Consider the following 15,554-nt stretch of genomic DNA (forward strand, 5'->3'; position numbering starts at 1 on the left):
CAGGCGGCACAGAAAGCAAAGAAAGCACCCGGCATGGGGAAACATGTGACTCACTCTGCGGGAAAGTGACTGTGCTTCGTGAATGGCCCAGCACTGTCACATGGGGGAAACAGTCCTGGCCTTAGAGAGTCAGAGCTTACACAGGGTTTACATGCCTTGATCCCTTGGGTAGGGGGAGTAAAGGCAAGATGTGTGGATGGGAACACAGGAAGTTTAAAAGGCACAGGAGTTCCAGAAGTATACTGATTGTTTCTTATTATATTTTTCCTTTTTACCCCATTTTTCTTTGATTGTATCTCCCACTCTCCTTCAGATGTCAAAAACTCTCTAACTAATTTCCCCCCAAACACCCATCCAACGGGCTTCCCCAATTGAATTGGCTTCATCAGGCATTTTTTGCGCAATTGTGCTCATGGTGCTGTTAAAATATGTCCACAGGCCACATGGTCACCGGTCTTATCCAAGCTCTCACTGGCACTGTTTGAGGACTTCAGAAGTCAGTGATGTCATCATGTATGTTAAGTCATGAAAATGGGGATAAATATAATTATTATTATTATACAGGATTTATATAGTGCCAGCAGTTTGTGCAGCACTTTATAATAGAAGGAAAGCTCCGCTTCCAAGGACATGAGATCCAGGTATTTGCAAACCTGCCGCCTACCACCATACAACGCCGCAGGGCTCTGCGGCCATTCCTGGAAGCTCTACGCAGCCATAATGTTGCCTACCGGTGGGGGTTCCCATTCAAACTGCTATTCACGTTTAAGGGCAAGTCCTACTCCATTACCACCCCCAACGAACTGGGAAAAATACTTCAGGACCTGACACTGCTCCCACCATTGCAGAAGACCACCTCGCAGGCCGCCAGCAGTCCCCGTCCGGTACCCCCGAGTCCACTGTGGGAAAGGAAGCAACGAACCCAAACGAATCGTCCGCGGAGGCTGAGAATGGCACCGTCCCCATCTGACCCTACTTGAGATTTTGACCTGCCTAACCTGCAAACACCCTGGACGTGAAGTCTACCACCACTGTTAACCCAGTTGTATACGGTATAACCGTACTCCACCACTTACCTTACCTTGAAATTGCACCGCGGGTTATTAAGGGTGGGAGCCGTTGCCCCTAACCTATTATTGCTGATTTAATGCTAACCTGCTAAGTTTGCCTCCCAGCATCCACGGTCGGTCCTATACTTACCGGTGTTATATATAAATATATGGAGAATTATACGAGTTTTTTGTTTTTTTTATGGATATGTTGTTAGATATGTTGCAGCTCTTATGAGGGACCGGGTGTCTTCACCCCCCCATGAGACCTACGGGTGAGGAGATGGCTTGGTCCACCTCTTCCCCGTTACACTTGTCCTCCAGGACAGTTTAATTCTTTATTTGTTTTATTATGTTTACTGTTCCCTGTATGGGAAACCTAGTTCTACTCTTCCCCCTAACTTTCCTTCTTCCCTCCTTGATCCATCGGTGGATTGGAATGCAAAATCTCGATCCCTTACCCCCTGGTTATGTGTGAGCTTCTCCGCCTGCGAGGTGTTCGCTCGCGCTGGTGTAAAACACTCTTCTAAAAAATCTAACCCTTATGGCTGTTGATTTCACTGTACTCTCCCATAACGTCCAGGGTCTGAACTCCCCTCATAAGCGAAATAAGGCGTTTTCTTACTATTCATCATGTCACGCAGACATAGTGTGTTTGCAGGAGACTAGGTTCTCCACAACTTCCTGCCCCAAATACCTACACAAAAACTTCACAATTTTTTATACTGCAACCTTTACTGAAAAGAAAAGAGGCGTGCTGATTGCACTGCTATTCACGTTTAAGGGCAAGTCCTACTCCATTACCACCCCCAACGAACTGGGAAAAATACTTCAGGACCTGACACTGCTCCCACCATTGCAGAAGACCACCTCGCAGGCCGCCAGCAGTCCCCGTCCGGTACCCCCGAGTCCACTGTGGGAAAGGAAGCAACGAACCCAAACGAATCGTCCGCGGAGGCTGAGAATGGCACCGTCCCCATCTGACCCTACTTGAGATTTTGACCTGCCTAACCTGCAAACACCCTGGACGTGAAGTCTACCACCACTGTTAACCCAGTTGTATACGGTATAACCGTACTCCACCACTTACCTTACCTTGAAATTGCACCGCGGGTTATTAAGGGTGGGAGCCGTTGCCCCTAACCTATTATTGCTGATTTAATGCTAACCTGCTAAGTTTGCCTCCCAGCATCCACGGTCGGTCCTATACTTACCGGTGTTATATATAAATATATGGAGAATTATACGAGTTTTTTGTTTTTTTTATGGATATGTTGTTAGATATGTTGCAGCTCTTATGAGGGACCGGGTGTCTTCACCCCCCCATGAGACCTACGGGTGAGGAGATGGCTTGGTCCACCTCTTCCCCGTTACACTTGTCCTCCAGGACAGTTTAATTCTTTATTTGTTTTATTATGTTTACTGTTCCCTGTATGGGAAACCTAGTTCTACTCTTCCCCCTAACTTTCCTTCTTCCCTCCTTGATCCATCGGTGGATTGGAATGCAAATTCTCAATCCCTCACCCCCTGGTTATGTGTGAGCTTCTCCGCCTGCGAGGTGTTCGCTCGCGCGGGTGTAAAACACTCTTCTAAAAAATCTAACCCTTATGGCTGTTGATTTCACTGTACTCTCCCATAACGTCCAGGGTCTGAACTCCCCTCATAAGCGAAATAAGGCGTTTTCTTACTATTCATCATGTCACGCAGACATAGTGTGTTTGCAGGAGACTAGGTTCTCCACAACTTCCTGCCCCAAATACCTACACAAAAACTTCCCTGTTTTCTATAATGCAACCTTTACTGAAAAGAAAAGAGGCGTGCTGATTGCGCTACATAAGAATCTGCCATTTGTTTGTGATAAGCAAGTTGCAGACCCTACAGGACGTTATGTGATCTTAGTGGGAACCTTATATGATGTAGATGTAACTATTGTGTCATATTACTGTCCGAATACCCATCAGCTTCGATTCCTGTCTCACCTGCTCGGGGTCGTATCCCAACATTTGAGGGGAGTACTGCTCCTAGCGGGAGACACTAATCTGGTACTTCACCCAATTAATGATAGGACTAAACCTACCACCCGCACCGGCCCACCCTCCGCACTACCACTGGATAACTCCTCCCTCCTCACATTGCTGAACGATCACAGCCTGGTAGATGTTTGGAGGGAATTAAACCCGACCACTAAGGACTATACGTTCTTCTCCAACCCCCATCATTCCTTCTGCAGGATAGACCACATATTTACCCAGCAAAGCACCCTAAATACGTTCATATCTGCACACATTAAGGCAGTACCGTGGTCGGATCATGCCGCTAACGCTGTGAAGTTCCACCTGGCGGCAGGTACCCGATAGCAGTACTTATGGTGTGTGAACGAAAGTCTGTTAACCTCAGGGGATTTTTTGCAACAGGTCGAGTCGCATGCCCGCCAATACTTCACACTGAACACTGGCACAGTGGACTCTCCAGTTACTCTCTGGGAGGCCCATAAGGTTACTATGAGAGGCCACTTGATAGAAATGGCCTCCCGTAGGAAAAGGGATAGGGATGGTGAGATAAAAGAATTATACTCCGAGCTCGGGGAGCTCGACAGACAGTTAAAAACCGACTTTGACAAACAATTATTAGCACGCCTCAACACAGTCAAAACTGAACTGAACCTCCTGTTAGACAAACAAACAGAGAAGCTTATCAGATGGTCCAAACATAAGCTCTTCACCAGAACTAACAAGCCCGGCTCTATGCTAGCCCGTAAACTAAACACCCTACCCATGAGGAACACCCCCATCAAACTACGAACTGCCCAGGGAAACATTACTGCAAACCCTGACAGGATCGTTAATTCATTTCATGAAAATTTAACAAATCTTTATTCCTCCTCAGGCCCGTTCTGCAAAGAGCAAGCGGATGCTGCATTTAAAGATCTTACTCTCCCGTTGGTGTCCCAGGAATTCCCTGCACTCAGCTATAACAGAAGAGGAGGTAATGCTAGCTATAAAATCCCTCAAAACATCTAAGGCCCCAGGCCCTGATGGCTTCTCAGCCCTATATTACAAAAAACTTGCACACATCCTGGCCCCTAAACTAACTGACATGTTTAACTCCTTAAGCAAGGGTGATTCACTACACCCCTCATCCTTACTAGCATATATCTCCATGGTCCCCAAACCAGATAAAGACCACCTGGACCCTAATAATCATCGTCCAATATCTCTATTAAATGTGGACATTAAACTACTCACAAAAATATTAACTAAACGATTTAATGAGTTCCTGCCCACAATAATCCATAGGGACCAGGTGGGATGTATCCTCTCCAGACAAGCTGGAGACAACATTAGAAAAATTATCCATCTGGTACATGTGCTCAAAACCAGGAATGTTCCAGGCCTCTTATTGTCCCTGGACATTCAGCGGACATTCGACTCGATCTCCTGGGATTATCTGCGTTATATTTTAGTTAAATGGGGCTTCCGGGGACCGTTTTTGAACTGGTTACAAGCTCTCTACACTGGGCCAATGGCCCGAATCAAGTATCTGGGTCGTGTGTCTAACCCTATTACCATAGAGAGGGGCACTCGTCAGGGCTGCCCCCTATCACCAGTTCTCTTTGCCCTAGCCATCGAACCCCTGATTCACTTAATTCGAAACAACCCTAATGTGAGGGGAGTGATCTGATAATTAAAGCCAAATGGTCAGATCCTTGAATCATCACTAACATGCACATCCACTGATCCATGTATTTCGGGAATTCTTCCCAGTTATGTATAGGACTGAATTATATCTATTTATCACCTTACAGAAGAATAGAACATTGAGTTAAACATTATATCCTTCCCAGTTGCTTGCTATGGCAGCTCTGTTCCTCCACTATGCTTTTTCTTGCACCGTACTTGGACTAATTATTGTGCAATCCATCATATTATGTAATGGCAACTATACATGTATAGAACCCTTTTGTCATGCTTTCCTACTATTTTGTTATATTATAGTGTAAATGAAATAAAATATGAGTCAACTGGAAAATATATAATTCACATCAATAAAAGCTAAGTGAAAATTGAAAAAAAAAAAAAAAAGTTATATTTTATTAACTTCAAGGGGTATGATGTACAGAGCACAATGTGCATCACTTTCAGGGAATACTAGTGGCAAGTGTTAAACTCCAGAAGTAGAGAGAGAAAAGCTTTTGTAAAATAAATCTCCTCCAAATAATATTGCACCAAAATAAAACAAAAAAGTGTTACCAACCTTTAGGATTAACTGCCTGAGCTCATCCTCCTTCAGGAATGATGGCCTGAAACTCTCTTCGCTGAACGAGCTGCTGGAACCTGGAATATAGAACAATATGATATAACACAGGTGATCGTAAGTCTGCATTCACCGGTCATTTCAAGTGACCATACACACCCAGATTGTGCTCTATCAGGTCAACATACTTAACCTACATTGGCTCAGTGTGGGGCTCGAAATGACAGGATACAGTTTTATGTAGGGTTGCACTGATACCGATACTAGTGTCGGTGCCGATAAAACTCGCTCAAATGCTCTGATACCAGAACTTCATGTCAGATGAAGATTTCCTCGGACCAGCAGTGCTGTAGGGGAACATGGAGCCAGCTTCCCTTGCAATCAGGAAGTTGGGCGGCGAGTAATGGCCCACCTCGCGGCTTCCTGACTGGCTGGGAAGCTGGCTCCACGCTAGCGGAAGCACCGGTATCGGTACTCAGTATCGGCGAGTACTGAAAGCAAAATCTTCATACTCGATACCAAAAAAACAGTATTGGTGCATCCCTAGTTTTATGGGTTATGTTTAGGATCCCACCAGCACACTCACAAGCTTAAAAATGTGTCCTCATTGGAAATGTATTCCTTATTTCCTGACAAGATGACAAGACAGGAAGCAAGCTGAATTTTCCCCAGTGAAGTCACAGACAACAATGAAACCTTACAGATAGTCTCTTCCCCACACTGCCCAAACCTAAAGAACCATAGTTTTGGGTGGAGTTTGGCTTTTTGGGGGCTTTATAACCTTTAATTTGAGCACAGGTGCAGCTCACATTGGCTTATTTAGTTTCGGCAAATGGGCCTGATCGTGGCTTGTACAATTCAACCACCATAGTGTGTATCGCACCCTCATCACAACAAAAGTAGCTGTACAGTATATGTAAACCCAATCACTAAAATCCCATATAACTTCATGAAAATAGTCCCTGGTGATCCTGCCATTATGGTCCTTATTCAGGAATTTCCTGTTATAGGGTGATAAGGATCCATCTATGCGATGTCACCCTGTCACACAGGCTTCTGATGTAGACTACAAGTGGCCGTTCCAACACACTACACAGGTATGGTCCACTGTTGTCACCATCAGGAAACCAGCCATGAGAAATGCCATGCATCCATCGCTGGAGTGCATGTAGACAGGAAGTGGCTGCAAAGAGGGGATCAGCAGCACTGATATGTAACAAAGGGTGTAAAAAAAAGATGAATTATTTTATTACAATGTCAGTTATTTATGATGCAAACTAAAACATAAATCATCTAGGGTGCATGTGTACTGTAACAGCCCCTGGCTTGTAACTCAGCAATGGCTCTCTCTGAAAACTGTGACATGTAGTACAGCCACGGCGATGGTGTAGGAAACTAAGAAAAGTGGAAAGTTTTCTCATCTATATAAGAAATAATACAATTGGAATATACTGCTTATCTGGAACAGATTACAATTCCGATGATAGACCAGCGAACTCTGAATATTACTACGCACTTCACTCCCTAAAATCAACGCCAGAGCAAAGCCCCCCCCTGGAGGCCTAGCACGTATATGAAATATACAGAAAGCCTTTCTAATGAGATATACACAACAGTCATTGCAGGGGAAGAGCTCTAAATGAAACATTTTCTTAGTTGTCGGTGGAGTGGTGAGGTGTTAGGACCCCTATCAGATTTTAATTGCCATCTGTGTGGTAACTCAGGAGATTCAACTTCTCTTTGGGGTTGATTTATAAATCTGCTGCCCAGTGTTCAGATGGGTGAATGCCGTCGTATGACACTAGATGGTGCTGTTGAGCATCAGAATTTCCTATACACCTCAGTGCTGCCATCTAGTGGCAGGAGCAGTGTGTGTAACCGGCATTCTCCCACCTACTGTATGTCACAGTTCAGCTGCAGACTTGCAGCTGAGCTGTTACTTGTAGTTCTACAAGTATATACATACCTCTTACCCCTGGTTCTTCAGGCATGCAGGGCTGTGCTGGTGCTTGTAGTCCTCCAGGCATGTGCTCTGAACGTTGCCCGGGCAGCGAACGGCACGCTGCCCGGGCAACACTTTCCTAAGCTAGTTGCCGTGTCCCCCATTTGTGATTTACCCTGAATTCCTGGAAGTTTTCCCGTGTACTGAATCTTTGGCTTGTCCTTGGAAATCCCTGTCTACTGGCTCCACTCTACTTCCCTTTTGTCCTTGGAAATCCCTGTCTACGCTGTACTTCGCTTGGTCCCTGGAAGTCTTCAGCCTGTCCCTAACCTTTGATTTGTACCCTGTACCTGTTAGGTGAGTTGGGTGGACCTAGGGATTGTGACCTGGGGTCAGCACGCAGCCAAGCCCATCTCCACCATCAGGAGCTCTGGCGAATACCGGCTGGCTCTTAGATGCCACATCCTGGGGAACCCTTGCCACCTACTCAGCATCCCATGCCACCTACTCAGCATTGCAGCACCCTGCCTTGTATTTGAACTTCCAGCTTTAGCTGACTTCCACTGCCTCATTCAGTTCCCCTGCTTGTACTCCAGCTCTGGGAGTCGTCAGCCTACACTGCTTGGACCCTTTTCTCTGAGGGTCCCTGCCAGTGTAGTGGAAAGGGTCCACATACCAGACTCCAGTTCATACCCGTGAGTCCCGATCCGTGACACTGTATATACTGGGCGGAAGATTTATAAATCAATTCCGATTGGTTCTGGTGACTGTGGCGTCACAAGGGGGGTGTGGTCTGGTGGGGTGACACCAAAATGACTGACAGTCATATTGCTGTCACCCCCATTGAAAAGTCAGGCATTCAGTCATGGACCGAGAGCCCGACAGTGTCAGGAGAGAGCGGACCCGGCGGCGTACCTCATCCAGCCGGGTGAACGTCCCCTCCTCTCTCTGCCGGTGTCCATCACCAAGATGGCTGCCGGCAGGTGTCCATAAGATGACCACGCATGCGCGATGACGTCACGGCGGGGTGTCACCCCTTCTACGCTCCGGGTGACAACCGGCCTCGGGACGCCCCTGCCTGGTGACCAGACAAAAAGTGATGGCAAATCTAACATTTTAAAGTAGTCACCAGAACAAGAATAGAGAGGAAATATTCCAACGAGGATCCCTCCTCTGGTGACAACTATTCCCATAACTTCTAAGAGATTTCCATTACTCCTCCAAAATGACACCCGCACATAAAGACAAAATTTGATATTTGTATAACTCCCATGCTTGCATGGATAAGGGCTCTTGAGAGGAGTACTAAAGGAGGGTGCTGTGATGTTTTCAGGTAGCTATGTACAGCACCCTGCCAGCCATGATCTGCCTGGTGGCATAAAGAAGCACAGAGACCCAGCGATGGGTCTAAAATAAGATATGTAATAAAATGTCAAGGTTTTATCTAAAATTTGCATTAGCATGTCGTTAAAGGAGAGGAAGGAGGAACCAAGGAAGGCAAAATTTACCAAAAAGAAACTGCAGCTTTAAATTACATTGCAGAGATCTGTTTCTGCTTTGACATGAAAGAGTCAATTTCCGTTCATCGGTGTCAAAAAAGAATAGCATCTCCTGTGATTTCATGTTCAGACAGGGGTTGGCAACCTCAGCACTCCAGCTGTTGTGAAACTAGAAGACCCATGAGGCATTGCAAAACTGACAACCACAGTCATGACCCCCAAAGGCAGGTGCATGATTGGATTTGTAGTTTTGCCACAGTTGGAGATCTATGGCAGTAAAACATGAAAACATACAATAAAAGGAGGGGAGGAATGGTATACTACACACAAATACTATACACAAAGGTGTGTTGTGGGACATATGGAGAGTTCCTTTGCATTGTGGTAACACTTGCATTACTCCGCAATGGGTGGGTGTAAATGCTCCTCACCGTGTATTAAAGCTATATCACACAGTGAGGAGCATTTACACCAGCCCATTGCGGAGTAATGCAAGTGTTACCACAACGCACAGGACCTCACCATATGTCCTGCAACACACCTCCGCAAACAACACCTACACCAGGGGTGGGCAACCAGCTGCTCTGGAACTACAAGTCCCATGAGGCATTGCAAGACTGACAGTTACAGACATGACTCACAGAAGCAGAGCCATGTTGGGATTTGTAGTTAAAGCACAGCTGGAGGGCCGGAGTTGCCCACCCCTGACTTACACGATGGCACAGGGTGTCGTGCTGTGAACGGGTCCTGAGGGCCGGTGAATTAGGTGTGTATGTAGCTTTACAAACATTTTGTCAGGTTAAGCCGTCCGCATGTACGCCTCTCGGCTGCCCCTTTTAGCGGTTTGGCAGGAGATGCCCATCACTGACATCATATTGTTTCAGATAATGAAATTCCTGCGCAGCTGCTCTCCATCCACAACAATCACTTCCAAGAATTCCTTCCACTTCCTCACCAGCCAGCCGTAATTGGGTCGGGCTCGGCACTCTTGCAGCGCCCGCCTAAGCTACAACTGAGAGCAGATGAAGAGGGTTTTAGTTTCGATGAATCCGCATCACCGAAACAATCCCAGCCTTTTCTAGCGAGATCACATCCACGCAGGATTAACACTGCTCAAGGCTGTTCTCGAATTCACAGTGCCTGCGCCGAGCAGAAGAAAAACATGATTATTCCTGGAAATCCCGCTCTCTCTGCGGCTGGAATGTGTCCAACGAAACGCAGAGATCCAAATATAGTTCAGATGCATTCCAGACACAACAATCTACTATGTAGGGCTGATGCATACAGACCTAAATATAGGTGTATGGGCTTTAAAATACGCCAGCTCCAGCTGTTGTGGAACTACAGGTCCCATGAGGCACTGCAAGACTGACCGCCACAGGCATGAGTCCCAGAGACAGAGGCATGTAGTTTAATTGCAGCTGGAGTGCCAAGGTTGCCACCCCCTAGTATGCGGGAAGTTTACAGCCTGCCAGTAAGCTGACACTTCTGCTCCGACAGGGAGTGAATACAAGTGAATACCAGAACACACACCGATCCCTGAAAAGGTGAGGCTTCACTACTACAATTACTCAAGAAAACCAGTACTTACCCTTCAGTGACTTCAGATGCTGAACAGCCAACCGCAGGACCGTCAGCTTGTCCAACTTGCGGGGTAAGGGTTCACACTGCGGGATCATCGCGGACAATTCCTCGATCAACGTGTTCATTTTATCCCGCCGCCGCTTCTCGGTCTGGCTGTGAGCCTCTCTGCATGGAAACCAAGTTGTGTTAATGCCCAAAATATTCCAGACTGCCTCTGGATCAAAGGCAGGTTTGGGGTTTTGAAGATGCGGGGAGGGAGGGGGGGGTTGTTACATATTTTCAATTTGGTTAACTATGTAACTATGTAACTATGTGAATCCAACCAATCCCAAAACGGTGGTCTTGGGCAGCAGAGACTCAGAACGAAGGACACTCCACAGGAGTCGTATTGAGTGACTGATTGTATGATCACAGCTATACATATGTGCAGCCACCTTAAGCCACATGGGGGGTTACAACTATTTAGAAGTAATTAGGAATTTTACCTGTTCTGCAGATCAGCAGTGTCGTTCCCTTCTGAGACTCTGAGAAGGACAAATACCACAATCATTACACGCAGCACAACGTGACCTGTTTTGCAATTGTTATACAGGACCAAAGAGTACCTGTCATAACAAAAAAACAGTACACACTAAAAAAACTGTTCTACACTGACTAAAGAACTTACCGCCAGACCCTGAAAATGACAAACATGGCAAGCAACTCCTGAACTCTGGATTCTGCGTTACTCCTGACTCCTCGGTACACCTGACCTCTTTACATTACTCCTGACCTCTTCACTCTGTGTGAATAATGACTCTGCGCTACTCCCCGCCTCTGGACTCTGCGCTACTCCCCGCCTCTGGACTCCGCGCTACTCCTGACCATTGCACTCGGCGTTACTCCCCGCCTCTGGACTCCGCGCTACTCCTGACCTCTGCACTCGCCGTTATTTACTCCTGGCTTTTGCACTGTGTACATTACATATTTCTGATCCCTGCATTCTATATAAAGGCTCAAGTTTTAAGCCCCTCCAACTGTTAGCACAATTTTGCTACACCGACAGTTTGCTGCACATGCCACCTCATTCCTCTCTGGGTAACCAAGGGGCGGGGGGGCTGCCAGATAGGCTGTACGGGGCCCTGCGGCTCCGCCATTCCTAATGGCAGCCCTGAGGTCATTTATAAAGCGGGACTAACCACAAATAAAGCTTATTCATCTATAGTAACATTAGTTGCTTTAAAACACTGGCCAGCTGCTTGTTTGTTTTTTGTCTTTTTTAGGTTCCATAGAGGAGATCCCCCCCCTCTCTATTGTCCTAGTGACCATCATCTCCCGAGACTAAAAATGATGGGGAATTCAAAATCCTGAGTTGTCACTGGACAGGCATAGAGGGAAAATGTTCCAATGGGGACATTTCCGCTGACAACTGTCTATGAGGAGATTTCTCCTCACTGTGGTAAAATATGGAACAGCTAAATATAAAAAGGGGGGGGGGGGCTCTGGGGACAATAAAATTGCAATGACACTTGCCTATTCTGGACAACACAGACTCTCTAATTCAATGTGTTTGATCTCTGGAGGACTTACGAAACATCTGTCTCACTGAGCGTCCTCTTGCGGGAATACTCCGACATGAGCGGACTGAAGGACCTGGAGCTGACGGAGCCAGGCTTAGGACCCAGAATGCTGGACACTGCCAGGCACTGACTAGGTTCCATGATCAGGGTATCTGTGACAAGAAATATAGATTTGTGAGCAACATGAAAGGTGCAGTAAACAGATAATACACATTGTTCTGCTGTACACAGGTAAAATACATACATAGGAGCTGTTTTTTACTTTGTCCAGTCAGTCCTTATATTTACACAGCCACACTGGACAGCAGAGCCAAGCTGGTGACTAGATTTTTCTCTACCACAGTTAGAACTAAATAACTTAGTCACCTTCCATCCCACAACCTATGATTGTGCAATGAAGGAGCAGCAATAGACCGATAAGTTAATCCCTCTGCTCTCTACTTCTATCAGCATGTTTATTGTACAAACAGCTCACCTGATTGGTCTCTAGTGCTGACCTGTTCCTCTCCTAGTCTGAGTTTTACAGTACAGCGGATTCCTGACAGCTAAATACCAAGTTAAATCCGTGTACTAACACTAGTAGCATTAAAATGTATTTCATCATTGTTTAATGAATACGTAACTAGAAAGAAAATATCGGTATAAAAAAAAAAAAAAAAAAAAAAAGAGAGAATTGTGCCTGTACTATACACCAAGCGCCATACACCAACTGCTATACACCAAGTGCTATACACCAAGTGCTATACACCAAGCGCAATACACCAAGCGCAATACACCAACTACTATACACCAAGTGCTATACACCAACTACTATACACCAAGCACCATACACCAACTACTATACACCAAGCGCCATACACCAACTACTATACACCAAGTGCTATACACCAAGCACCATACACCAACTACTATACACCAAGCGCCATACACCAACTACTATGCACCAAGCGCCATACACCAAGCGCCATACACCAAGTGCTATACACCAACTACCATGCACCAAGTGCTGTACACCAAGTGCTATACCACTTTTTTAGGACCGAGTACGAGTAGCGATACTTTTTTCAAGTACTGGCCGATACCAATTACTGATACTTTTTCTTAAAGGGGCAGATCAAATTTTTTCAAAAGCAATACAAAATAATGATTTTAGGTCAGTTTCTTAATATTATGAAGAACTGTAACTCAAAAGACAACATGACTGACAAAAAATAAAAGTTTACTTTGCTTAAATTGTCACAAAGTTGTATTAAGTACTCAACGAAATTTCTCATAACATGTTTGTTAATTAAATATTACACAAACAATAACATTAATATACACAAAGCGTTATACACAAAGCGCTATACACAAAGCGCTATACACAAAGCGATATACACAAAGCGCTATACTGACAGTCATTTTGGTGTCACCCCCTCTAAAAAGTCAGGCACTGGGTCATGGACCGAGAACCCGACAGTGTCAGGAGAGAGGAGGGTACCCGGCGGGTAAACGTCCCCTCCTCTCTCTGCCGGGGTCCATCACCAAGATGGCCGCCAGCAGGTGTCAATTAGATGGTTGTGCATGCGCAATGACGTCATGGCGGGGTGTCACCCAGTCTCCGCTCTGGGTGACACCCGGCCTCGGGACACCCCTGAGTGCATGTAGACAGGAAGTGGTTGAAAAAGGCTATTAAAAATCAGCAGCACCCAAGATGGGAAGACGGAAGAAAATTAAAACCGTAAAACAAGAGTAGTTTATGAAAACTAGAATCATGGTAATTATATGTGATGCACAGTCATTAGTATACCATATGTCATTGATTTAGGGTTTAGATCTACTTTAATCTGCAGCGACCTGATTCTGCCAGCTGTGTTTATGTCCTCGCTGTGCTCATCGCGTGTATCATCTAGTTTGGCATATTGACAGGTCATACAAAGCATTGTGGGAAGGAAAGTAATTAATGATGCTTCCAGATCGTACAGAACATCCTGATGAGTTTCAGGGAGAGAAGACACTTCCTTGTTGTCACACATCAGGACACGGCGCAACGCGCTGTAGAAAACAACGTCTCTATCCTCCAAAGAACTCGCAGCAGCCTACCTCACAGGAGATTAGAAATCCGAGCATTTAAAGTGAACCTTTCAGCAATTTTACGGTGACATGTCACCATGTACAGCAACTGTATCAATTTTCAAAAAAGCTCCACCTCTTATCAAAAAGCTGTCCTTGAGCTCCAGTCAATGACTTTGCCAAGGTGGAGATGATGTCATCAGCCTGCTGCAGGCAGGAGGAAGCGTTTCCTCAGTCTCTCTCCCCCAGTGATCAGGCTGCAACATTGTAACTTTGTAGCAAGTCACAAAGTGAGAAGCTGCAGCAGGGGCTGATCTGCGTCAGCTGCTCCTATAATGAGGCAGACTGAGGCAATTGCCTCAGGTGGCATCTCTTTGGGTCACGTGCCTCAGGTGGCATCTCTTTGGGTCACTTGGGGAGGGGGGGTGGCACAGGCAGAGTGACATGGCCGCCCTGCTGCACAATGTTTGCAGTGTGCCTGCCAACCCCTTTCTGGCCAGAGTGTTCCAGGCTGCTAAGATGCAAGGTGGGGAGATGGGTAAGGGCCATACACATCTCCTCACACAGCTCTTAGCGACCTGGGATGCTCTGGCCGGCGTCACAGAGATGATCCACCACCCTGTTAGCGCGCACCACCAGAACACCCCAGCTCCCCCTCCGAACATGCACCTCCAGCATTAGTCCGCAGTTCTGATGTGCAGTGAAGTATTCTTGTTCAGTGACTCACTGAGGCAGGGGGTGGGAAACTCAGGACCTCCAGCTGTTGTGGAACTACCATGGAAGTGCCATGAAGCAGTGGCATCACAAGGGGGGGGTGCGGCCCGCACACTGGTGACACCAAAATGATGGCAGTCATTTTGGTGTCACCCCCTCTAAAAAGTTGGGCACTTGATCATGGACTGAGAGGCCGACAGTGTTAAGGGAGAGGAGGGGACCGGCCTCATATCACTAAGATGGCCGCTGGCAGGCGTCAATTAGACGACCGCGTATGCGCGGTGATGTCACGTCGGGGTGTCACCCGGTCTCCGCTCCGGGTGACACCCAGTCTCGGGACGCCCCTGCCATTATGCATTGCAAGACTCTGGCAGCCAGGCATGATTCCCAGATGCATGATGTGATTTCACTACAGCTGGAGTGCCAGGGTTAACTGCCCCTTGGGGCTGTGCCTGTGCCCCTCCCCTTCTTGACAGATGAACAAGCTGTAAGCAAACAAGATAAAGACATTATCTTACTTAAAAGGGACATTTCACCATCCTTGCTGTTCGAAGAGGAAATTTTATATTTTTTCACCTTAAGCCCTTTTCACCTTAAGCCCGCAGAGCTGAATGAGGAAACAAAAAGGTCAGTGTATGGCCAGCTTGAGCCAACAATGGCAGCAACTTTAAATCTATCTTCACAGGTTACCTTTAAAATACAACTCCACCATAAACTTTTTTTCCCCATTTTTGTTTTGCATAATGTCCCCCGTGGGAAGATTTAACCTCACTTCCTGTCCTGCTGACATGTGTTGGCCTAAACTATCTCCTGGGTACCACAGTGGTTAGGTCTCCTTGCCAAAATTCCAGCCTTTGGAGCTTTGAGTGCTTCTGCCCATCTTTGCGTGTTCCAGCTGTAT

The 15,554-nt window shown here is 46.4% G+C and overlaps 1 protein-coding gene across 1 annotated transcript in view; it reads right to left on the reverse strand.

The window, feature by feature from the left end:
* The window catches only part of ARNTL2 (aryl hydrocarbon receptor nuclear translocator like 2), a 53,019-nt gene that overhangs the window by 18,805 nt on the left and 18,660 nt on the right, over positions 1-15,554 (reverse strand). The window contains exons 2-5 of the mRNA XM_018556088.1: positions 11,898-12,039; positions 10,814-10,852; positions 10,336-10,493; positions 5,304-5,383 (exon numbers count right to left, since the gene is read on the reverse strand). Of these exons, the coding sequence (XP_018411590.1) occupies positions 5,304-5,383; positions 10,336-10,493; positions 10,814-10,852; positions 11,898-12,039 (419 nt within the window). The remainder of the gene's footprint in view (positions 1-5,303; positions 5,384-10,335; positions 10,494-10,813; positions 10,853-11,897; positions 12,040-15,554) is intronic.

Source organism: Nanorana parkeri, unplaced genomic scaffold (assembly GCF_000935625.1).
Source record: "Nanorana parkeri isolate BGI_ZX_2015 unplaced genomic scaffold, ASM93562v1 scaffold224, whole genome shotgun sequence".
Lineage (NCBI taxonomy): Eukaryota > Metazoa > Chordata > Amphibia > Anura > Dicroglossidae > Nanorana > Nanorana parkeri.